The 24599-nt window shown below is 42.3% G+C and overlaps 2 protein-coding genes across 9 annotated transcripts; both read right to left on the bottom strand.

The window, feature by feature from the left end:
• Window positions 1–390: 390 nt before the first annotated feature.
• Window positions 391–15725, bottom strand: LOC115201334 (transmembrane protein 184B). 8 transcript variants are annotated; one of them, XM_029764880.1, is made up of 11 exons: window positions 15378–15724; window positions 15057–15085; window positions 14863–14935; window positions 10032–10283; window positions 7980–8145; window positions 4527–4617; window positions 4274–4441; window positions 3887–4056; window positions 3504–3704; window positions 3008–3034; window positions 391–2722 (listed from the first exon to the last, which is right to left on the bottom strand). In XM_029764880.1, exons 4-11 carry the CDS (start codon window positions 10281–10283, stop codon window positions 2493–2495), a joined length of 1305 nt encoding a protein of 434 aa, XP_029620740.1. In that variant the 5' UTR covers window positions 14863–14935; window positions 15057–15085; window positions 15378–15724; the 3' UTR covers window positions 391–2492. The 8 variants fall into 8 exon arrangements, with proteins under 8 accessions (XP_029620740.1, XP_029620739.1, XP_029620737.1 ...); XM_029764879.1 differs by having other exon boundaries at window positions 14863–14911; XM_029764877.1 differs by having other exon boundaries at window positions 15057–15725.
• Window positions 15726–16257: 532 nt separating this feature from the next.
• On the bottom strand, window positions 16258–24264 carry LOC115201335 (casein kinase I). The gene is made up of 11 exons (XM_029764885.1): window positions 23985–24264; window positions 22264–22364; window positions 21626–21736; window positions 21272–21420; window positions 20826–21054; window positions 20208–20378; window positions 19462–19610; window positions 19004–19211; window positions 18334–18473; window positions 18067–18130; window positions 16258–17873 (listed from the first exon to the last, which is right to left on the bottom strand). The coding sequence occupies exons 2-10, from the start codon at window positions 22337–22339 to the stop codon at window positions 18098–18100; spliced, it is 1266 nt and encodes a 421-aa protein (XP_029620745.1). The 5' UTR covers window positions 22340–22364; window positions 23985–24264; the 3' UTR covers window positions 16258–17873; window positions 18067–18097.
• Between the last annotated feature and the right edge of the window lie 335 nt (window positions 24265–24599).

Here is a 24599-nt window from a genome sequence, read left to right as displayed (position 1 = left end):
ACTGTAGTTTTTGATCACGCTGTTTTGGCCAGTTCTTCCGAACTGTCAGGCTACAATGTATGAGAGGGAAGCAGAAAGGAGAAGTGTGTGTGTACATTAGCAGGGATAGGTTTTTTCTTTAGGGAACTAGAACTACTGATGAGAGGGAGGTTAAAATAAGCAATATGTGCTGTATAGTAAACTTTTATGGAAAATGTACTTGCAAAAAGTGAAGAATAGCAAACATGCAAAACTTTGCGGACATGAGTAAATCTTCCTATGAGAGATGTCCTACCCTTTCACACGTGTGATTTGGAGCTATATTTATAAGATAATCATGACATCTAAAAGACAACCAGGTTCTAAAAAGCCTACATTTAATATGAAATAGAATAACATGACAAGACTAACTTAAGACAAATCTAAATATCTTTATTTTGTCTGAATTTCATTTAGACTAAAAATAGGAGCATATCAGCAGCTTTGACAAAATACAAAAGAACTAGACAAAAGAAAGCAGTCATCAAAATAAAAGGTTTATGGAGCGACAGTACAAAACTAAGCCTTTTTAATCAGAGTTTTACATCATTGTCATTATTACATCAACATTACTAAATATTTCTCCAGTATATCAATTCAAACTGTATGTACATCATCTTATGTCTAGCAATAATAGTCTTATACATCTCAAAATACACCCTAGGCCTAGATAAAGAGAGCGCAGAGAGTGAAGAAAGATATCAGAAAAAGAAGAACTGGAGAATGAAATGGTCTTGTGGTGACTTTCTCTTTGTACCAGAAACTGGAAATGTTTGGGGATGAGGCCAAACCCTCCTAATTTATTCAACATGGCAAAGGATTCAACAGAATGCTACAGTAGACATACCATAATAAGTGTAGTTCCATAACACGCTACATACTGGCCTCGACAATATAAATAAAGCAGACATTCTGACTATACTTTAATGGGAAATATTGACACCCCGAAGAGTTAATAGCCTCTCTGGACAACGGCTTGCCGACATGTATAGGGCCTAGCTCTCTCACACACAGTATAAGTTGAGGGAGGGGTCAGCATAGACTGAGGCTGGGACTCCACTCCACTAAGATAAAGCATTCCTTTCTCTAGCAGGCAGAATGTGTAGGCTACAAGCATAATGTGTGACCATGATCGGTCTGTGTTTGATAGATAAGGGTGTGTGTGTCTGTAAATTGACTAAATATAATATAGACTCCCTGCTGCTCTCTTGTGGCAGGACTGAGCATGGAGCAGCAGTGACTCACCATGACTTTACTGTATAATGGCAGCCTGTCCGTATGACTCACTACAATAACCTCAACGCTAAACTATGTATAACGCAATACCTTTTCTCTGTAAGCACTTAATGTTCACTTCTGTGTAATGGAAACATCTATACGACACTAAAAGTGAGTCTAAAATCGGCCCACACTTCATTACAAAGCTGAATCTTTTGTTGTTGTTTTGCATCCAGTTACCCTTTGCCTGAGATTGTTTAACTGGAATTGTAAGTATTTAAAAATAGTGTTTACCTATATTCCTGCGGTGTCTACGTACTCTGATCGCACAGATATCACTAAAAGTGTTTTTCCTAACATACATTAGAGGCCAGGATAGGTCGGGTGGCAGAATGAGCCTCACTGGATTAGAGCCTGACCTAATCCTCACCATACGAATAATGCCCCAATTACAACAGTATAATCCAGACTACCACGCTGCTCGATTGCCCTCACCCTGCCTGTCTGCTACACACTGGAGCAGGTTTCTCTTCATCTGTAATCTGATCAAGTGCTGTCCAACCAACCACTATCCCTGCCCTCCCCTCACATCCCCATCCATCCCCTGTCCCTAGTGAATCAATGACAACACCACCATACTCCAGTCCACAGAGCTGCTTCTGCCCTAAACCACCCCCTCACACCGTCCATTTAAAACCAACTGTAAACATGGTCACCACAGAGATCTGAGAATGGCCTGGTCTTAAAACTAAAAACTTCAAACCAATAAGCCAAATCAAATGCCACCCATAGGTAGAGTACTCTAATATCAATTTGGTATGGGCTGTCTTCTTCAGGGGATGTTAGCTAGTAAGCACACACTTTTTAACCATACAATCCATTTTATCCAAACCAGAAATAAAATCTCTAATAAGTCTACAATTCTGTCTCAGAAAATACTCAAATTCCTATAAAAAGTTTTTTTCTAGACAATGGTTTCAACCAAAATGTACCTCAGCATGTTCCCACTAAGTGTGTGCTTTATCAATAGTTGCTGTATAATCCTGAAATTGTGCAAATAGTATGTGTGTAGTAGAGCATATTAAAATGGACCAGGCTAAATCACATGGGCCTGTATTGACGTACCAACACCTAACACACCTTAAATCCCCTGCCAATCCTCCATAAGACATGTACAACATGAGGAAGACCAGGGGGTAGTACCTTACCGCAACAGTCAGTAAAGAGGTGATTGGCTGGGATTGGTGTGTGTTAACTTAGAACTCATCGTCTGAGCTGAGCAGCAGAGTCTTCTCATTGTCGCGGGTGCTGACGGTGCTATGTGTGCGGGACACAGGCGGGGCAGCGTGACCCTGTTCCAGGGTGGACTGCTGGGTATACTGCTGGTAGGCCGGGGAGAAGTTATGGATAGCATCCTGGACCATGTCTCCAGGGTTCATCGTCTCCTTCAGGCTGCTGGAGATGCTCTTCATGGGGGCGCAGCGACCTGGGAGAAGGGGGGTGGAGGAAAGGACAATATATAAAATATTTTAAAAAAGGTAAAGTAAGAGTTGTATAGTAATTGTGAATAATGTAAAACCTAAGAGTGGAAAATCACTTTTGTAAGCTTGCTACAGTGAACGTAAAAACAGCAACAATAACAACCACTGATTTCACAGAAAGCAACATTTCATTCAAAGTAAGACAAAAAGGAGCACAACATTGAACATAGGATTGTAAAAAGTAGAAAGAAGCATAAAGATGGTGAAGAAACAATCAGTGGTAGACCTACCATACTCTCCATATATAGGAACTGGGCCTTGATAACGCAGCATGGGGAACGACAAAGGGGCAAGGATATGGAAGGAGAATAAGACAGACAAAATGACCCAGAGAATACAAAGAGGAGGGATGACCAATGAACCAAGGAGGGAGTTTTAAAAAGGATGAGGAAAAGCAGGTATTCCAAAACCAAAGATGAATGGGAGGAGATGAAGGGAAATAAAGATGCGGAGAAGTACCATATCATAGGAAGTAAAGGGGTATGGAGAGGAGGAAGACAAAGTGGGAAATGTATGTTGACAAGGGAATAGAGGGAAAGGGAGTGTGAGTCAGTGAAAAGAGAAGACGTGATCATATTATCTAGAGAAGTTCTGCAAAGATACTATACCATGAGTACCATGAGCTGGACCAATGTCGAGTAGGTCCAGTTAAATAAAGGTTAAATTAAATAAATAAATAAAATGGTCACCACAGTGTATAATACAGCTAAAACTCAGTCTCCTTACCCTGAGAGAGAGAGTCCAGCCTCTTGTCCATGTAGACCTTGTATGTGAAGGCATGACGCAGGGCCAGGGAGGCAAAGAACATCTCGATGCAGACGATGAAGTTCTGGTAACCGGCGGCAACCGTTCCCTCTCCCACTGACACCCCAGGTGAGTTGATTTTGGGGATGGCCCCACACTTCTCTAGGATGGCCAGCAACATGCCTGATGGTAAAGAAACAGATATGTGGAGAATGACTACAGTACTATAGTATAATGATATTGACTTGGCATATGATATGAATGACATTACTCATATTCAGTTGCCTACAGTGCTTCAATGACCTAAAAATGTAAATCTGTATTTAGATGTTTAGTGTGTGTGTGTGTTTATTTGTGCTTCTCACCCTGCCAGAAGGAGAGGAAGATGACAGATTTGACCATGAAGAACTTGAGCAGGGGGCTGTAGGGGTTGAGCAGGTGCCGGGTGGAGAAGTAGAAGAGGAAGAGGGCGTAGAGAGACAGGCTGACTGAGATGTTGTAGACGATGGACACATACAGGTACCCACTGTTCACACTAGGGGGACAGACAGGGACAAGACTGTTGATTAGATTTGAGAGTGAACCAACATTAGGACAAATCTGTATCACTGGATTTGCAACCATCTACACAGAAGCACAGCATCTTTTTGGTAATCAAAGTCTTTTAATTAAAAAAAAATAGATGTACACATCTTATAACATTTTTTTGTATGAGATATTCAACGATTGCATAACAAGAAGCAGTGTCGTACTTGAAGTCTCCATCACGGTACTTTCCAAAGGCCTGCAGGATGACTGTGACCACGGCCATGAGGGGTTTGACCACACAGAACTGTAGCGTGGCCTGCTTACAGAACCTCAGGAACCCAATGGAGTAACTCCTCCCCCAGAGACAGCACGTACCGTACATACAACTGGACCTGGGGACGTAGGAAAACACTTGTTAAATACATCAGTTAATGAGAGATGTTGAACACACACACACGAGTGGAAGATGAGACTCACTCGATAGGTTTTCCTCTGATCTCAGCCATGATGGCGCTCTCTCCTCCCAGGTATTCATAACACAGGCTCAGAAAGTTATAGATGACAAACGCTGCACAGGAGAGACACACACACTGTCAATAAAGGACCATTTAAGAAGTCGACTCCTCAGACATATGTTTTACATCTAAATATCGTGTACAGTATATTAACCTCCTAATATGGACATGGAAAAAGATCTAAGAACCCCGTACTCTTCCATTACCCCAAGAGACAAGATAAGCCAATGACTGACATATCAAAGGCAATGGAAAAAAGGCAACAAACACCAGACCACCCAGCCACTCGTTGACTTCCTGTGCGGAGTTGTGTCACAGACCCAAGGGAGCCCTCTACTTCCTGCCCACAGGAGATGTGTTTTTCTAACTGGTTGATCGGACCAGACCACACACTCATAGAATTACACTAAACAAAAAATTATAAAAACACAACAAGCAACAATTTCAACAATTTTACTGAGTTACAGATCATATAAGGAAATCAGTCAATTAAAATAAATTCATTAGGCCCTAATATATGAATTTCACATGACTGCGCAGGGGCGTGAGGCCAGTTGGACGTGGCTTATGGTAGAGAAATTAACATTACATTTTCTGGCAACAGCTCTGGTGGACATTCCCGCAGTCAGCATGCCAATTGCACGCTCCCTCAAAACTTGAGACATCTGTAGCATTGTGTTGTGTGACAACTGCACATTTTTAATGTGGCCTTTTATAGTCCCCAGCACCTGTGTAATAATCTTTCTGTTTCATCAGCTTCTTGATATGCCACACCTGTCAGGTGGATGGATTGTCATGGAAAAGGAAAAATGCTCACTAACAGGGATGTAAACACATTGGTCCTCAACATTTGAGAGAAATAAGCTTTTTGTGCATCTGGGATCTTTTATTTCAGCTCATGAAACATGGGACCAACACTTTACATGTTGCATTTATATTTTTATTCAGAATAATCAAGATAATACAGCTTATAGGATCCCTGTGCATACTGCACAGATCCACTGAGCTATACATCATCTGAGTGGCCTGCCAGCACTACTAGCAATGGCATTGACCCATCCATATGATATAACCAGTGACTGAGAAGCAGTGTCTGCCCTCCTTGGGGAGTGATAAATGTCATGTCTGTAGACCAGTCATACTGGAGCAGGTGGCAGTGACTTTGCAGTCTGTGTTCCGGATGTGCACGTTCTGTTCTACGCAGTGTGTGTGTGTGTGTGTGTGTGTGTATAGTGTGACTGATGGGCTGTGTCAGGTCAATAAAGCAGGAAGGGATTACCAACTCTCACTACACCAGGGGCTCTATGAAACGGTATAGTCGCACAGTGTATTCGCACACACACCCCCCACACCCACCAGCTTTATTCTTAAGGAACAACAATAAAAGTAAACGCATATGGATGTGCTCTATTCTCACCTTTGACCAGACCAATGAAAGACATCCTAAAGTATGCATCCAATAGCATGTCTGTGACCTACAGTACCAGTCAAAAGTTTGGACACGCCTACTCATTATTCCAGGGTCTTTCTTTATTTGTACTATTTTCTACATTGTAGAATAATAGTGAAGACATCAAAACTATGAAATAACACATATGGAATCATGTAGTAACCAAAAAAATGTGTTAAACAACGTAGCCACCCTTCACCTTGATGACAGCTTTGCATACTTTTTTTTTAGCCTGTTTTCCCCCAATTTCGTGGTATCCAATTGGTAGTTACAGTCTTGTCTCATCGCTGCAACTCCCGTACGGACTCGGGAGAGGCGAATGTCGAGAGCCGTGCGTCCTCCGAAACACAACCCAACCAAGCCGAATTGCATCTTGACACAATGCCCATCCAACCCGGAAGCCAGCCGCACCAATGTGTTGGAGGAAACACCGTACACCTGGCGACCTGGTCAGTGTGCACTGCGCCCGGCCCGCCACAGGAGTTTCTAGTGCGCGACGAGACAAGGACATCCCTGCCGGCCAAACCCTCCCTAACCCGGACGACGCTGAGCCAATTGTGCGCCGCCCCATGGACCTCCCGGTCGCGGCCGGCTGCGACAGAGCCTGGGTTTTATTTCAAACTTTGATTTCATAGGTATTATTTCACAGTTTTGTTGTCTTCACTATTATTCTACAATGTAGAAAACAGTAAAAATAAAGAAAAACCCTGGAATGAGTAGGTTTGTCCAAACGTTTGACTGCTACTGTATGTGTCTGTCTATATTGCATCAATGTGACTAGTATGACTGAGATGAGGAAAGGCTCAACCCTGAGACACTCACTGTATGACTAATACGCTATACACCACTATACTCTCTATTAACCCCTGAAGGAGGATTCTAGAGTTCTCATTCCCTGCTCAGCAGTTCTGTGAGTGTGTGTGTCGTGTGTGTATTGAGCCAAAAAGCGAGTGTGTTGGTGTATAACATATGGGAGGGTTAGTGCCAGAGTGTAAGATGGTGACTTGTAACGTCAAGTGAGGGTGTGTGACTGTGTAGTGAGTGATGGTACTTGCATGAGAATGTGTGGGAGTGTGTTACAGCGTACAGCTCTATATTTAGCCTGTACACCCAGGGGAACAGAGCTGCTGTGAGATCCCATTTGTCAAACACACCTTCTTCTCTGCAGCAGAAGCACTGGCATCAGCTATTCTGTCATCTCTCTCTATCACTCGCACCCTGTATCACCCGCTTTCTCACTCTCATCATCACCCTCACTCTCTCTGGTTGTCTCTGCAGCACAGCTCTACTAACACATGCACAGACAGACAGAACCATAGACATTAAGGAACAGAACTGACCTGGGGTGACACCCCATCACACACACTAGACCAGACTAGGCCACACAGACTGCCAGACTAAATTCATAGATAACAGAGTACAGGTATCTAGAAGTTAAAAAGGTATTTTACAAGTACATTAGGCCTATATAAAATGTGTGATATTCACCATTGTATCCCTTGTGACTAGGAATATTGCATAAGCCATACCAGATAAACAACTGACTCTGTCTTCTGTTCTCTGTGTGTGTACCAGCATGTTTGGTTGAGACCTCATCATTAGGGCTGCCGTGTGCAGTGAACACGGTTGCTATGCAACAGGTTCTTCCTACCCAGAAATCTGGGCAGGCCCCAGAACAACAAGAGGCAGATCAGCAGTTAGCCATCTGTCCATGGGGCAGCACCATGACACCCACACACTGGTAAACAACACACACACACACACACACACACACACACACAAGGGTGTGTGTGTCTAATCCACATGTGTGGACATTGGAGGCCAAAGACAGCCTGCCCTGGGAGCAAAACTGGTTGAAAAGACATTTTCAACCAGTTTGGCTCACTGGGTGAGGAAGTATCACAACAAAGCTGATCGGCATGGTAAAACCATTCATTTCTGTTCTACTCATGTGGAGTCTCTTACCCTCATAGCAGTCCCGGACGGTGTCAAAGTAGACGTAGTACTCCTCGTTAGTGAAGAAGAGGAGGCTGAGCCAGGAGTCAAAAGCATAGATGGGCACGATGAAGAGAATCCGCACGATGTGTCTCTGCTCATTAGGAGAACTGTAGTAACGCAGGTGCATGTAGATCTGAGAGGGCGAGAGAGAAACAAAGATGGATGGAAAGGAGATCATTTATATAGAGAGAGATAGAGAGGAGAGTGGGGATGAAACAAATAGAGAGGGATAGAGTTTAATGTTTACATCAATTTCTGTTGTCCCACTTTACAAGACACAAAAGCAGCATTGCATAGTTTCTCAACCTGTTACTAATTAACATCCTGCCTCTGAGGGAGACAGGAATGGGAGTGAGAGCAGTGGGAATTCACAGAAGAACACAGTGATGCCTACACCATAGAGATCCTATTCAATTAGAGGGACTAGGTCATAAACCCTCCAACGTTCCAAAATGGGGCAAAATGGCAGCCATCTTGGTCAGGGAGAAATCCAAAACGAGTCTAATTGGAATGAATGACAGTAGTGGCATAGGTGATGCATTTCCTGCTTTTACTTATGCAGGAAAACTAAAGTATGTGATGCATCTGAAACTGTGTAATGGAATTATATTCAACCTAAAATATTGTCATACACTGAGCGTAGAAAACATTAGAAACACCTGCTCTTTCCATGACACAGGTGAATCCAGGTGAAAGCTATGATCCCTTATGAATGTCACTTGTTAAATCCACAGTCTAGATGAAGGGGAGGAGACAGGTTAAAGAAGGCGTTTTAAGCCTCAAGACAATTGAGACATGGATTGTGTATGTGTGCCATTCAAAGGGTGAATGGGCAAGACAAAATATTTAAGTGCCTTTGAACGGATTATGGTAGTAGGTGCCAGGCGCACAAGTTTGAGTGTGTCAAGAACTGCAACGCTGCTGGGTTTTTCACGCTCAACAGTTTTCCGTGTGTATCAAGAATGGTCCACCACCCAAAGGACATCCAGCCAACTGATACACATGTGGGAAGCATTGGAGTCAACATGGGCCAGCATCCCTGTGGTACGCTTTCAACACCTTGTAGAGTCCATTCCCCGACAAATTGAGGTTGTTCTGAGGGCAAAAGGGTGTGCAACTCAATATTAGGAAGGTGTCCCTAATGTTTTGTACACTAAGTGTATAATTATAAATACAGGTTATACAGGTTTTATACATATTTTCTGTATAAATAGCCTCTAGAATATATGTAAACAGACCATAAATGTCTCAGATGTTGTTTTCTTGGAAAGCTGTGAGTGCTATTATATGATACAATGTCAATACTGATTTGAGCCAGGCTATGGCTGTGGATTGACAGGATTGTTTGAATGGAATGTTGGCATATTGGCAGTTCATATTTCTTTTTTAATGGAATTATTCCTCTAAAACAGTCTGGCTAGCTAACAGACATATAGTGCAGACAAATTCTTCACATTCATTGTTTTACACAATATCTTATCACAACACTGGCAAACCTTGGTTGGGCAACTCCCTGACCAACATGGCTGATCTGTGGACCGTCATAAAAAGGTTAATGTTCATTCTAGCATTCAAATGCCTAATTATATGGTCTACACACTATCCTTGGCATCTTTTCAGTTTAGCCCCCTTTTCTCTACCCAAACAAAGAAGCCACCAGACATTCTCATTTCAGACAGTAGGACAGGGGTTACCTTTCATAAGGTGGGTGCAGTTGGAGTGTTGAGTTTTTCAGTTAAACAAACAGGGATTGTGTGTTGTTGCTAGGCAACCTATGCTCTCTGACTGAGCACTGAGCAGATGCATCTATTCCTCCAGCATCACCCCAGGTGGAACCTCTGGTTAAATAAGGTCCCCACACTGTAGGGCCTACAGGGGAAGACAACACCTAGACCCCCAAGCCTGGACATACCATTTGGAGTTTCAACAGAAACTCTAAATGATGTTCAGTTTTAGTGGATTGAGTGTGTTTTGAGACGTGGGGAAGTGTGTATCTGTGTGTAATGTGTATTTTATTACCTGGTGACAGGTGAAGAGCAGGGCAGTCCAGACGAAGAAGCCCGACACGGCCTGGGCAGCGGGGGTCATTAGGAAGGTGGGCTGGTCCAGGGTCAGCAAGGGGGTCTCTGGGAACCAGGAGATGTTGGGGCCCGGGGAGTCCATGGTGGGAGGGGGACCAGGGGCCCCACCCAGGGGGTATTCCTCTCCAACCCCAACACCTAGTCTTAGCCGTTCAGACAGGGGCACGTCACGCCTCCACAGACGACTCATCTGGAGAAAAGAATACAGAGAGAAAACATGTCTTTTATGTCCACATTAATGATACCGTGCAAAACAGTGCAGACATTCAGTCTGATACTTTCCAGTAATACATGTAGAAAGCAGAGCATTATTGGAGATACTGTAACCATCAACCACAGTTATCGATAATGTAATTATAAAGGATAAAGGAAGAACAGAGACAATGAGTCAGGTGTGTTGTACTGTTTCCTGAATAGAGTCTGAGGGAATCAATAGATTCCAGAGTGGGAGGGGGAGATAACTGTATAATCTCTGATAGTCAAACCAATGTTTCCCCCTCCTAAGCTACTAACTGTATAGACAGCAGTGGCATGTATTCATGGGTGCAAAGGAAAGCCAGGCTTCCCAAAAATATTGACCCCCTCCAAAAATAAAACAAAAGACATTTTGTCTCTCCGTTTAATTATTGTCCTTCAATTTGCAAGAGGCTGAATGTTTCTCACAGGACAAAGCATCCGAGCGAGTGAAACAGTGAAATAGTGAAACAGCGCCCCTCTGTCTCTCTACGTGTAGGCCATTTATCTGATGCGATCTGGTCCAAACGAGTATGACATTGTTGCCGCCTGTACCATTGAAAGCAAGGGAAGCCAGCAAACATCTGACCTCCCTTGACAAAAAAGGTATAACATTTCTTGCCAATCAGCATTGAGCTAAACTGAGCGAGCTCAACTGTGAATGTTCCTAGTGCACCCCCCCCCCAAAAAAAATAAAAAATAAATAAAATACACTAAAAAAAAAAAAAACTTAAGTGTCAAGGGAAGCCAGCTTGGATTTGGCATCACTCCTATCAAATCCCATTAGGAGCATACGTCATTGACAGAAAAACTTTAATTGTTGCATCTCATTGTGTCGTTGTCCTCCGGCGGCTAGCTAGCTAAAATTGGCCCTTTCCTAAATTAGCCATGGAGGGAGATAGGAATTTGGACTTGTGGTTTTACTTAATTCTCCATACTGACCAATGATTATAACTGCAATTTTGATCCAACCATTAATTCATACATTGTTGTGCCCCTGGCCTGAGAGGATGGAAGTTCAATATGTAGATAAATGAAGAAGGCTAATGTTAACTAGCTAACGTGGCCCATGAATGCAAGTTAGGCTAGCTTGCAAGCATTTTAGCCAGGTAGCCTAGGACAACACTGTCATACAGTGTGCACTGTATGACAGTGATAAACCGTTTCGTCAACATGAAAGAGAGGAGGATGGCATTGGCGTTTCTCTACAAGTAGGGTGAGTCAACCTGTTTTTCTACTTGCAAGAACGCGCAAGCGCACACGCACACATCAGAACCATGGACAACCACATACAGTTGAAGTTGGAAGTTTACATACACCTAGGTTGGAGTCATTAAAACTTGTTTTTCAACCACTCCACAAATTTCTTGTTAACAAACTATAGTTTAGGCAAGTCGGTTAGGACATCTACTTTGTGCATGACACAAGTCATTTCTCCAACAACTGTTTACAGACAGATTATTTCACTGTATCACAATTCCAGTGGGTCAGAAGTTGAATGTGCCTTAAACAGCTTCCAGAAATTCCAGAAAATTATGTCATGGCTTTACAAGCTTCTGATAGGCTAATTGACATAATTCGAGTCAATTGAAGGTGTACCTGTGGATGCATTTCAAGGCCTACCTTCAAACTCAGTGCCTCTTTGCTTGACATCATGGGAAAATCAAAAGAAATTAGCCAAGACCTCAGAAAAACAAATCGAGACATCCACAAGCCTGGTTCATCCTTGGGAGCAATTTCAAAACGCATGAAGGTACCACATTCATCTGTACAAACAATAGTACGCAAGTATAAACACCATTGGACTATGCAGCCGTCATACCGCTCAGGGAGGAGATGCGTTCTGTCTCCTAGAGATTTATGTATTTCGGTACGAAAATGCAAATCAATCCCAGAACAACAGCAAAGGACCTTGTGAAGATGCTGGAGGACACAGGTAAAAAAAGTATCTATATCCACAGTAAAATGAGTCCTATATCGACATAACCTGAAAGGCTGCTCAGCAAGGAAGAAGCCATAAAAAAGCCAGACTACGGTTTGCAACTGCACATGGGGACAAAGATCATACTTTTTGGAGATATGTCCTCTGGTCTGATGAAACAAAAATAGAACTGTTTGGCCATAATGACCATCGTTATGTTTGGAGGAAAAAGGAGGATGCTTGCAAGCCGAAGAACACCATTCCAACCGTGAAGCACGGGGGTGGCAGCATCATGTTGTGGGGGTGCTTTGCTGCAGGAGAGACTGGTGCACTTCACAAAATAGATGGCATCATGAGGAAAGAAAATTATGTGGATATATTGAAGCAACATCTCAAGACATCAGTCAGGATGCTAATAAAGCTTGGTCGGAAGTGAGTCTGCCAAATGGACAATGACCCCAAGCATACTTCCAAAGTTGTGGCAAAATGGCTTAAGGACAACAAAGTCAAGGTATTGGAGTGGCCATCACAAAAGCCTGACCTCAATCCCATAGAAAATTTGTGGGCAGAACTGAAAAAGTGTGTGCGAGCAAGGAGGCCTACAAACCTAACTCAGTTACACCAGCTCTGTCAGAAGGAATGGGCCACAATTCACCCAACTTATTGTGGGAAGCTTGTGGAAGGCTACCTGAAACATTTGACCCAAGTTAAACAATTTAAAGGCAATGCTACCAAATACTAATTGAGTGTATGTAAACTTCTGACCCACTGAGAATGTGATGATAGAAATAAAATAAGAAATACATCATTCTCTCTACTATTATTCTGACATTTCACATTCTTAAAAAAAAGTGGTGATCTAACCACTGAGGTAAAACAGGGAAATTTTACTAGGATTAAATGTTAGGAATTGTGAAAAACAGAGTTTAAATGTATTTGGCTAAGGTGTATGTAAACTTCTGACTTCAACTGTATTTAGTTTATGTTGATTAGACTAAATAGTTTTTGGTTATCTTTTAGTTGTCACTGTATTAGATTAAGCAGAGATGATTTGATGATATTGAAATGGTGCTGGAATAGTGATTGGTTTCCCCAGTGATTTTACCCATGCACAGTTACTGATAGACAGGGCATTCCCTCCTGGCTGAAATAATTGAGTTTCTATTGACAGTTTTGGGTTAAACAGGTTGATCTGAAAGCATGTTTGTATGGGCAATTCTACGATAAAAGAGTGCTGCTGAGACTGCTGTTTTTTTGTACGTCAATGATTGCAAAGTAAACAAACCATACAACTCTATGCACTAGGCCTACTTTGAATAATTTCCACAGATTTATTTCTCTCTCCAAAAACACTTATTTGAAAAAATTTGCAGAAGCAAAGTTTGGTAACAGAATGACGGCACAAACTGCACAAACTGTCATGCTGTTACCAAACTTAGCATCTGCACTGTTCTTGAAGTAATTTTTATTTTATTTTTTATTTTAAATAAATAAAAGAATCGGTGACATTTTTTAAAGTAGTTATTGTGCATAGAGTTGTACAGTTTCTTTAACTACAGTATTTTTCTATGGAAGAGGGACCAAACACAAGGAAAAGCCAAAAATGGCATTTGTAAACATTTCTATTTAGTCATTATGAATCCCTATTTCAAACAGAATTTAGTATCAGATATCCTGCTGGCATGTTTGTATCTGCCACGCGATAACCTCAATGCCAGTTGTTGCTGTCATTGAGGTTATCATAGAAAAAAATAAGAAATACTGTCCCCTTCAAAGGTCACACAATAACACACACAGTGAGACAAAAAAATAGCCTGCTGTGACTGAAGTCATTCTCAAGCAAAAATCAGAGACAGCAACAGTGGACAGCATATAAAAGGACATGTCTAAACTGACCTATCATATCATGGCTTGGCTGCCAAACCACATAGCAAGTCACATTAACAGCAGCATGACAGACTGAGGCAGTATTATGTTGTTTCCACACACACAGGCATGCAAACACAGGTGTAATCCTGGGTCTCACTACACTAATGAAATTAAATGAATCCAATTACATTGATTATGTGACTCGTGTCTCTGACAGTGTGGGCGTTGGAGCTTGAGTCACATTAATGTCTATGAATGTGCATGTTTCTCTCTGTGTGTGATGGGGGTAATTTGTATTGGTTTGCAGAGAATCAGCAAATTAACATGTAGAATAGGGCTGGGTTGAATGCATCAACGGCAGACAGTAGGACAGACAGGGAGAGAGACACATGACTGGAATATGTGTGTGTTGGGGTTTGTGAGGGAGGTAATAATATTAAAAACCATCAAAAAAAGGTTAAATGCTTTCAATACCAAATCCATAACAAATGCCACTAACTTGAATTAGTTGTCAGGTAAATAACATTTAAAAAATGGTAAACAATGAAACATGAGATTAGGAAGATCGAGTGATTACCAGCAAACAGCAGCAACCATTCAAGCAAATTTGGCAAAACAACTGGCAGAGGAACATTGTTTGCAGTAGGGAAACATAGTAGCCACTAATGTTAAGCAGAACTCGACACAATGTATGAATGACAGGGTGGCAAACAGGCGCATACTGTACGTAAACCGTCACTCTCACCTTTGCAGTTGATTGTCGATATGTAAACTTGAATCAAGATGACGTCTGTCTGAAGAATGGATTTTTTTTTAAACTGAAACATACGTTTATGCTAATTATATTTTAAAGGGTAGACAACTAGAAACCATTGCTATTTTAGACATAACTTTAATCAGATTTATTTGTATTCAAACGGGCAAGTAAAATCATTTTACCTTTCATCAATTGATGGTTTCTGAACAAACTTAAGTCGGCGGGTGCAGTTAAAGCAAGAAACAAGAGAAAAATGTATTTATTTCCACAAAACTGCGATCGTTATTTCGACATCCATGTTTATTTTCCAGTCCTGCTCGATTGGAAATCTTTCAATTCTAACCAAGAGTTAAATCCGTTTATAAAAATCTCAGTTGTTAAGGTTTTAATCTCATTTTAGTGTGCCTTGGTCCTTTCTTCATTCCGTTATGAACAATACAGGTAAAATATCAGTTTTGTCCCGCTCTATAAACTCCGTCATTCCTTTCTCCCCTTTTTCTTACCTCGGCGTTTGTAACAGACCCTATCTTCTAGGATTAGCTACATTCGATCAACTCCGTTCGGTACTCTCCGTAGGTTCTCTCGAATGATATGTAGCCTGCTGTTTCCACCAATCACAGCCAATGAACACCGAGCACCGGGAAGTGGATGGGTCGTGATAGAGATCAGTTTATAATGACGAGATGCTCATGTCTCCACCCTAACAATGGGAGTCGTTGTCCAAAAGGCTCGAAGGCTGTCGACACGTTTACTGTAGGTCCAGAATAAACCCATAGAAAAACTTTGGGTTTATATTGGACAATTTCGGCGAGTGAAATCTCTCGCTTTGCTTCTTCCTCTCTGGTTGTGATTTGTGGCAATGCGCATGCGCATGTCAACATCTAATTTGAATCGAATCGCATTTACGGGCTGATCCTAGGTCAGTTTAGTTTTACATTACTTTCCATTCTAACAACGAAGGTAACTATTGAAAATGTATCTAAGAACTATCAAAATGACTTCTAAAATAAATTATCCACACACACAAACACACAACAGACAATATTCTAAGTTGTGCATATCTTTATTGACTCATAATATATAGCCCCCCTCCTATGAATCAAAACGTTATGAACTAGCGTAGGCCTATTCCGTAAACTGTATCCACATCTGTCGTTTTTTGTTGCATTATTGCACGTAATTTTCATCGTTGTATGTATCTATGTATTTATGCACTATATGTGGTGATGCTGTGCTGTTGAGTTTGAGATGCAACAAGACAACTTTATGGAAAGGGACACAATACAATTATTATTATTATTAATTATTATTATTATTATTATTATACACAATATTGTTGTAATAAAATCTAAGCATGGTAAAGAAATGTACAAGATATCAGTGCACCCACACAACCATATATTCCATCTTTATTATTATCTGCCTGCTCATGCAGGTGTAGGCCTACCTTACATTTGACTCCCTTTACACCCAACCAAGCCCTCCTGCAGGTCAATAAATCTCTGTTACTACATTGACATCTTCAAACAACCTATCACATTCTGGCTTTACACAAAAACATATTTAAAGAGATAAAAAAATAATTTAAAAAAGTTATTGAGCATATAACTTTGAAATCCAACCTCTTCATTTCTCCCATGCTCCTCCTCGCATCGGCAGGATAATACGGCTTGTTTTCTTATTATCATAATAACCAAGAGCGCAGGTTATTATTCATTATTCTCACTTTTGCGAAGCCTGGCATGAGAGGTTAGTGTCTTGCCTTGACTTAACAGTTGACAAAAACACCAGAACAAAAACAATCCATTGAGTAAATAACTCATTTCCTCCACTTAATGATAAGAAGTAATGCTCCTTTATTATATGGTCCACCATCATTTGAAGGGGCATTTTTAGCTCTTTGTTGTTGACAAATGTAATACAATACTGTGTTCACATACACTGCAGAGGGGAGTGGAACCTCAATGGAAATGTGTCAATAATCTTAACAGTAAGTGTTGTAGAACCAAAATGTCCTCATTTAACGCTAGGTTAAAATCTACTCATAATTATTCTTATCCTGGAATTCCTAAACAGCGAAGACGTAAAGAGAAAATGGGTGACAGTCCATCTCTCTAAGTCTCCTACCATCCCCTTCATCCTTTGACTCTTGGTCGGTCCTTGGCTTGCTAAAACCGAAAGTACGAAAAACAAACAGTAAGACAATAAGACATTGACATACACTGACTATATGCAACCCCACTTCTCTAAGCAACTCTGATGCAAACACTTTCACATTCATTCACATTCATCTTTTCCCATTCCTGAACAACGTTTTACCACATCTCTTCCTATCTCTCTTTCTTTCATTTGCCCCCAATTCCTCTCAGCTGAGATCGTCTTGCCTACTAGTGAATAAATCATTTTTGCTTGACCCCAGGAAACCTCTGATTTTGTTCTTGTTGTTGTTGATTATAAACATACACCATTAGCAGTAAATGCAGCTGTCATAAATTGGACATTCAACGTGACACAAACGGTTTCGACGGTGTGTTTTTTAAGCTACACATGAGCCCATACAACCACCTCAGCGATGGAAACAGCTAGAACAATCAGAGCTTGTCCATTTTGCACTGACATGTGCATGTTTTTTTGCGCATTGAGCTTCTGAGAGACGTGTATGGTCCCACTGATCACTTAGCCGGCGTAATGAGAGTGAACCAGGACAGTAGTACAGAAGTCTCATTCACCAGCCGAGGCAAAGGTCTTACAAGCCTGGGAGGCAAGGCTAGACCATGAGAGTGTCTTTAAGTTGTCAATCTTTCATCTTTTCACAATTTCCTCCAGTTAACTACAGTCATAGTGGACAGGCGTTCACTTCTCACACTTTCTTTCAATCCTTCGTTCCTCTCCTTTTTTCTTCCATCTTTCATCCCTCTTCAGTGTTGTTGACCCACTCCTTTCTTTTTTATCCAACAATTTCCAAAGTACTTGAGTAGGTATTTGATACAATGCCATGGCTGCAAAAAAAGATTCATATATTTACTTCACTTTTTACACACATTTGCAAAAAATGTAATTCAAGAAAGCATAAGCATACTTAGGGCCAAATTCGAACTTGCAACTCACTAACATGAGTAAATCGTGCACTGATGTTACAGGTTAGGGTTGGTCCATAGTTCACATAGTGTTGTCCCTCTGACGTGTCCTTACCTGCCAGTCCAGAGGGCCAGAGAGGAGCAGCTCACTTCCCCAGGTGTTCAAATGGCACACTGACCTGGTGAAGAGGAGAGGGGGTTAACAGAAAGCATAGGCTTAGTATAAGGTGCTGTGCATTCAATAGACATATTATACATTCACATACACAGGCAGACAAACTTCAATCCCTTTCAGAAGGTGAAGAATGGGGGGGCAGTGGGGTTCACGATAGCAGAAAGAGAGAGCAAAATTGAGAGAGAGATACAATGGTAGGTAAATTACCTGTGATGTGGCGATGCGTGATTGGCCCATCTGTGCAGTGAGGTCAGAGGAGGAGATGTTGGCGGGGGCACCACGGTGGAGCCTCATGGCCACCTTTCTCTCTCGCTCCGCACGGGACACGGCCTGTGGGGACCGGTTCCCTACACACACACACACACACACATTATTGGTCAAATGGAATCTAGTGCTGGGCAGGAACAAATGCCTGCACACCTTGGACTTTCCTCAAAGTTTCCTCAGTCAAGTCCAAACACAACAGACTCTTTAAGAGACTAGAGGGCTAGAAACTGGAGTCATGAGTTGAGCAAGTGTTTTAGTTTACACACCCTCCCTCGTGTTTATGCAGTAACATCCTGTCGACCTAATGAAGTAAGTGAAAACCTTACGCACTAGTAGACTCCTAAGTAGTTGGTGCATAGATCTAAAATAGTCAGTAGTAGAAAAAGAGAAGATTCGGACTCTTATATTTGTTTTAGTCCAAATGGAATAAACATTTTGTTTGATATTTCACTTTCATTCTAAGAATGCAGACCTTCTTTTCAACTTCTGTCTGCCTCATGACTCACCTGACTGTGCTACTCCTCTGGAAGCAGGGTTACTGTCTGCCTCATGACTCACCTGACTCTGCGACTCCTCTGGAAGCAGGGTTACTGTCTGCCTCATGACTCACCTGACTGTGCTACTCCTCTGGAAGCAGGGTTAGAGGCTGCTGCATTGGGGCCATTTCTGATCCTGTCTACGCCGCCCGGGGGGTTTCCGCCCGGGGGTAGGGCACGAGGTACCCTAGGTCCCCCGCCGATCCTCTCATCCCCCTCTTTTCCCTCTCTCCTCTCCCTTTCCCTCTCCCTCTCCCCATCCTCGGCTGTCCTGCTGGCCCCCTGAAGCAGAAAGATGTTTGTTCAGGTTAGGAAGGTGCCAGGGATTCAAAATAAACTCATAGGGAACCATGTTTCTATAATCAACTATGTAAACGTCATATATTATACATTTATAATACACATGTAATCCACTAATGTATAATGTCATTTAAAATGAAAATGTAATGATAAATAAGGTCAACAAATAGATATATTGTGAATAAATTATTAATAGTGTAATAATAAAGGTTAATAGGGATGCAGTACTCACAAACTTGAGCATGTTCCAGTCAAAGACATAGTCGTAGGAGAAGCCCTGTCTGTGGAACAGGTTTCTGAACAGCTGTCTCAGGTATGAGTAGTCCGGCTTGTCATCGAACCGCAGAGAGCGACAGAAGTTCAGGTAGGTGGAGAACTCAGCTGTGGATAGAGTGGGCGACAGAAAGACTCAGCTATGGATAGAGTGGGTGACAGAAAGACTCAGCTATGGATAGAGTGGGCGACAGAAAGACTCAGCTATGGATAGAGTGGGTGACAGAAAGACTCAGCTATGGATAGAGTGGGCGACAGAAAGACTCAGCTATGGATAGAGTGGGCGACAGAGTGACTCAGCTGTCGATAGAGTGGGTGACAGAGAGACTCAGCTGTGGATAGAGTGGATGACAGAGAGACTCAGCTGTGGATAGAGTGGGTAACAGAGAGACTCAGCTGTGGATAGAGTGGGTGACAGAGTGACTCAGCTGGGGATAGAGTAGGTGACAGAGTGACTCAGCTGTCGATAGAGTGGGTGACAGAGAGACTCAGCTGTGGATAGAGTGGGTGACAGAAAGACTCAGCTGTGGATAGAGTAGGTGACAGAGAGTAACCAAAGTGTCACCAAAGACTTGGGTCAAATGCACATTAATTTAGCTTGGTGTTGAAAGACTACTTGAAGTGAGTTTCTAACAACACTAACACAAACACATTCATAGTTAGTGTTGTAAACCCAGGATAAAGAAACAGACTTTAGCTACTTACATGGGTATCCCTTGCAGAGCACCTCGATGGGGGTGGACATCTTCTTCTCACTGATGCGTTCGTACTTCTGCCTCTTGGTGGCGGCCTTGAGGCCCTGCCAGGGCAGAGAGCCCAGGTTGAAGTACATCAGGACGTAACCAAGAGACTCCAGGTCATCACGACGAGACTGCTCTGTAGAGAGAGGGAGGGGGAGAAGAGTGGGGGGTTGTGGGGGGAGAGAGGAGACATGGAGAGAGGAGACACTATACTGATCTTATTTAGACACATAAAACAAAACAATAACATGTGTATACCTTCAGAGGAGAAAGAGGAGAGAACAGGAATTTAGAGTAAAGGAAATGAGAGAAGAGGAGCATAGAGTAAAGGAAATGAGAGAAGAGGAGCATAGAGTAAAGGAAAGGAGAGAAGAGGGGAGTGAGGGAGGGAGGGAGGGAGGGAGGAAGAGAGAGGAGATGGAGAATGGTCAATACTCCTACTGCAGTAGTTCTGTGAATCAACCCCTGATCAATACCGACGCAATCACGTAAAATCTATCGACTCTCTCACTACACACACACAGCCGATGAAGGGTCAAACATACGTGAACACACACTGTTAATATTACAATTAATACTGTACCTATCCCCAGGTGTGTGTTGATGGATGCATAGCGCGCCGTGCCGGTCAGGTTCTTGTTCTCGCGGTAGGGGATGTGCTGGTGTGTGCGGGCGTCGCGGTACTTCTTGGCCAGGCCAAAGTCAATGATGTACACCAGGTTGCCCTTCTTGCCCAGACCCATCAGGAAGTTGTCAGGCTTCACATCTCTGTGGATGAAGTTCTTAGAGTGGATGTACTCAATACGGCTGATCTGGAGAGGAGAAAGGAGGTGGAGAAAGAGGGGGAAAGGAGAGAGGGAATGGTTGACTATCATTATTAGTTCCAGTTCTTGGTTAAAGCCAATAACGTTATATATAATCAAGGGGTATTCTTTGAAAATGCCATCACAATAAAGCATATAGAGAAGCATATGATATGATAAAAAGGTGAACAGAGGTTTTGGAGGAGGAGGAGGAGGTGTGCTGTACCATCTGGTCAGCCAGCAGCAGGACAGTCTTGAGGCTGAACTTGCGGGAACAGAAGTTGAACAGGTCCTCCAGACTGGGGCCTAGCAGCTCCATCACCATCACGTTGTAGTCTCCCTCTGCTCCACACCACTTTATGGATGGGATTCCCACTATAGGGAAGGGAGAGTGAGATTTATAAGCTAGTGTCACTTACTGGGGTTCGAACCCAGGTCCAGAGTAAGCCTTCTAAGCTAAAGCCTAGGCATTAGCTTGGAAAACCCATGCAAAACTTCAGGTTTCAGGTTAGGGTTTCCCAACATAGTCGCCCACCACCCCCACCCCTGACCACACCCTCTTGTCCTACTCCTCTCTCACCTCCTCCCTGCATCATCTTGTAGAACTTGCTCTCGATGTGGAGTTGTGGGTGTTTGGTCTTCACACATTCCAGCTTAATGGCCACCTCCTCACCCGTGGCGATGTTAATGCCTGACAGAGACACAGGAAGGGACACATACCATGACCAACTTTTTGATGATGCAATCACCATGGTCTACTCTGACACAGTCTTTTCTTTTTATGGCCAGTTTTGATGTGTTCAATGGTGAAATGTGTTCGGACAGAATTTAAAAGGATACTTTGGGATTTTGGCAATGAAACCCTTTATCTACCTCTAACTTCTAGTATGAAAGAAGTTAGAGGTAGTTTCGCAGGCGAATGCTAACTAGCGTTAGCGCAATGACTGGAAGTCTATGGTATCTACTAGCATGCTAGCAGTTACCGTAGACTTCCAGTCATTGTGCTAACACTAGTTAGCAACTTCCTTCAAACTGCACGCAGATACATAAAAATTGTATCCACACGTTCATCTGACTGTGAAGAAGTAGATAAAAGTATGCACAATCCTGAAGTATCCCTTTAAAGTTAGTATGGAAGGCAGTCTATTCTGGAATATGTTTATTTAGAGGTTTGTGAGAATAAGTAGAGTTAGAGCTGCATTAAAATGAATGTCTTACCCAGGTAAATGTCTCCAAAAGAGCCGCTCCCTATCTTCCTGCCGAGGCGGTACTTGTTCCCCACTCTCAGTTCCATGGTTCCTGCTGGTCTTCCCAACTCACTGAGGGAGCAAACATTTACATTTTAGTCATTCTTTTCCAGAGTGACTTACAGGAGCAATTATGGTTAAGTGCCTTGATCAAGGGCACATCGACATATTTATCACCTAGTCGGCTCAGGGATGCGAACCAGCGACCTTTCGGTTACTGGCCTAACGCTCTTAACTGCTAGGCTACCTGCTGCCCTCTGTCATCAATCAAACTGTAGATCGATATAGCTGAAGGACATTGTGACGCAACCCAGTTCCATCTCAATCTCATGGGGATCCAACTCAAATAAGATGTTACAAAAGGGAGAATTGGTTACAAAATAAGAAACGGGACAAGAGAAGACAAAATGAAGACCAATTCAGGGATGGAGAAAGAAGAAAACATTATTTAAGCCAAAATAATTGTAATGGGAGTGGAAAAAAAGTGTGGTTAAAATGTGGATTTTCAAAAAATCGTTTTTTAACTTCTTATAAGAAAGTTGGATGATTTAGCTATGGATTTGAAAAAGCTGTGTACGATGCGTCTCTGAGAGGGCATGTGCAGGGGAAAACTCAGTGTGAATCTGACTTAATAAATCCAGCACTTTGAACCAGCTGGCATCTCACACACTCCATCTCACTTCAAAGGACACCAGCACATACACAAATAATTAGCATAACCTCATCATTTCAGAGTCCCAAATGAAATTAAGTGAAACACATTTTCTTCCAGCTAGCCATGTGCATGCTTTTCCCATCACTATACAGGAAGAGGTTTACTATGGAAAATGGCTGTGATGGTGTTGAAATACATATATAGGAAAGACAGACTGATTATAAAGATGGTAAATATGCCTAATTTGCATTTCAATTCATGCTCTGTAAGGGCAGTGCACTCAGGATGCCCTGCTGGTGTCTTGTCTGTAAAGGTTGGCAGCAGAGCAAAATATAATGTGTAACAGACGAACACTAAACAGATTAATAAAGATGAACTAATAAAGTTATAATATATTATATCATTCTATTCTATTAAAAAATATATATTCTACAGTCGTACATAATGTTGGTGGATGAGATGGGATAAATCCCAACAGCGATAGAACATTTTGAAGCAAGGTAATGATAGATGATAGGAACTACATGCAATCTTACCATGATCATTTTACACTGTAAACCCGTCTCAGTTAAGGTCAAACTCTTGTTAATGAAGGCATATACGAAACAGCTCAAGTTTGTGTTAGGTAAGTAGCCTACCCTATAAGCCTATTACAAAATTTAGCCTATTCTTGTAGCAAGGTTGTAGCGCTGCTCCATAGCAAGATGCCAGGGGCCACGTCATTTGCTGCAGATCTAAAATAGTAAATCATCCAGTCGACAGAGCTGGGAAGCTAGATTAAACCTATCCAAAAGTCTAATCGATATAATTAGGCCTATATTAGACACATTCGAATTCACGTTCAGTGTTTATTGTCAATATTTGCACAAAGCCGCACCCTTGGCTTGGGAAAACCTTCTCGGTCGAGAAAAACCCTATTTCCCTACCTTCGGATTCTGACTCGCTTGTTTGGGTCCCTGTACAAACCCCAAACAGACAAACACAATTCCCCCTTATTTACCAATGGACCCGTGCCTTTCCTCCCCTCCGTTGCTCACCGGTTTTGATCAAGCTCTTCAGGGACTGCTGCCTTCCTTCCACCGAGGTGCTGATCAGGACGTTGTCATTCAAACAGCACCATGGACAGCGAAAGACGGCCGCGCCGCTTGACGAAGCATTCCTCGCCGCCCTCCTGATCCTGATCCCGATGTAAGCGTCCCGCGGTATACTCTGGTCTAGTCTGCACTGCGAATGACAGATAATTTGGGGTAAACTCGGAAATCCAGCTATTCCTCTCTCTCTCGTCTCAGTTACACCATTGACAATATCAATGATGTCATTCAGCACAGACCATAAGAAAATGCCCGGATTACCTTAAAGACACCGCGCGCCTCATGCAGCTGTTGTTCCACTGTTGTGAATGTCGTGAGTTGGAGCACTTTCCAAGGCTGCTATACTCAGTCTACTGAAAGTGTTGTAGTTTATTGAGTCTAAGAAGACTGTAGGATCAGTCCCACTGTTGTCTAAGTCTAATTAACGCATTTGTAACTTTATCTTTTAAAATGATAACTAGTTTGATGTATTGGTTTTGTGAGGGCTGCAAGATGTATACCAGGTTTATTTGCCAATAAGTAGTATGCTTAATAGTAGCCTATGGTTAATTTGAGTTTAAC

Source organism: Salmo trutta, chromosome 10 (genome assembly GCF_901001165.1).
Source record: "Salmo trutta chromosome 10, fSalTru1.1, whole genome shotgun sequence".
Classification (NCBI taxonomy): Eukaryota; Metazoa; Chordata; class Actinopteri; order Salmoniformes; family Salmonidae; genus Salmo; species Salmo trutta.
Note: the sequence above shows the minus strand (reverse complement) of the source record. Positions and strands in the feature narration are given on the sequence as shown.

What these genes read in the sequence shown, in the direction of transcription:
- LOC115201334 (XM_029764877.1), bottom strand. Translation starts at nt 10,283, where the DNA reads ATGAGTCGTCTGTGGAGGCGTGACGTGCCCCTGTCTGAACGGCTAAGA. An exon ending in CTTCCTCTCCTTCTGGCAGG is followed by an intron (nt 3,705 to 3,886) that starts GTGAGAAGCACA and finishes CTTTACCATCAG; the next exon opens with GCATGTTGCTGGCCATCCTA. An exon ending in TCCTATATATGGAGAGTATG is followed by an intron (nt 2,723 to 3,007) that starts GTAGGTCTACCA and finishes CCCTTCTCCCAG; the next exon opens with GTCGCTGCGCCCCCATGAAG.
- LOC115201335 (XM_029764885.1), bottom strand. Translation starts at nt 22,339, where the DNA reads ATGGAACTGAGAGTGGGGAACAAGTACCGCCTCGGCAGGAAGATAGGG. An exon ending in CAAGATGATGCAGGGAGGAG is followed by an intron (nt 21,421 to 21,625) that starts GTGAGAGAGGAG and finishes CCTTCCCTATAG; the next exon opens with TGGGAATCCCATCCATAAAG. An exon ending in CACGCATCGCCACATCACAG is followed by an intron (nt 18,131 to 18,333) that starts GTAATTTACCTA and finishes CCTCTTCACCAG; the next exon opens with GTCAGTGTGCCATTTGAACA.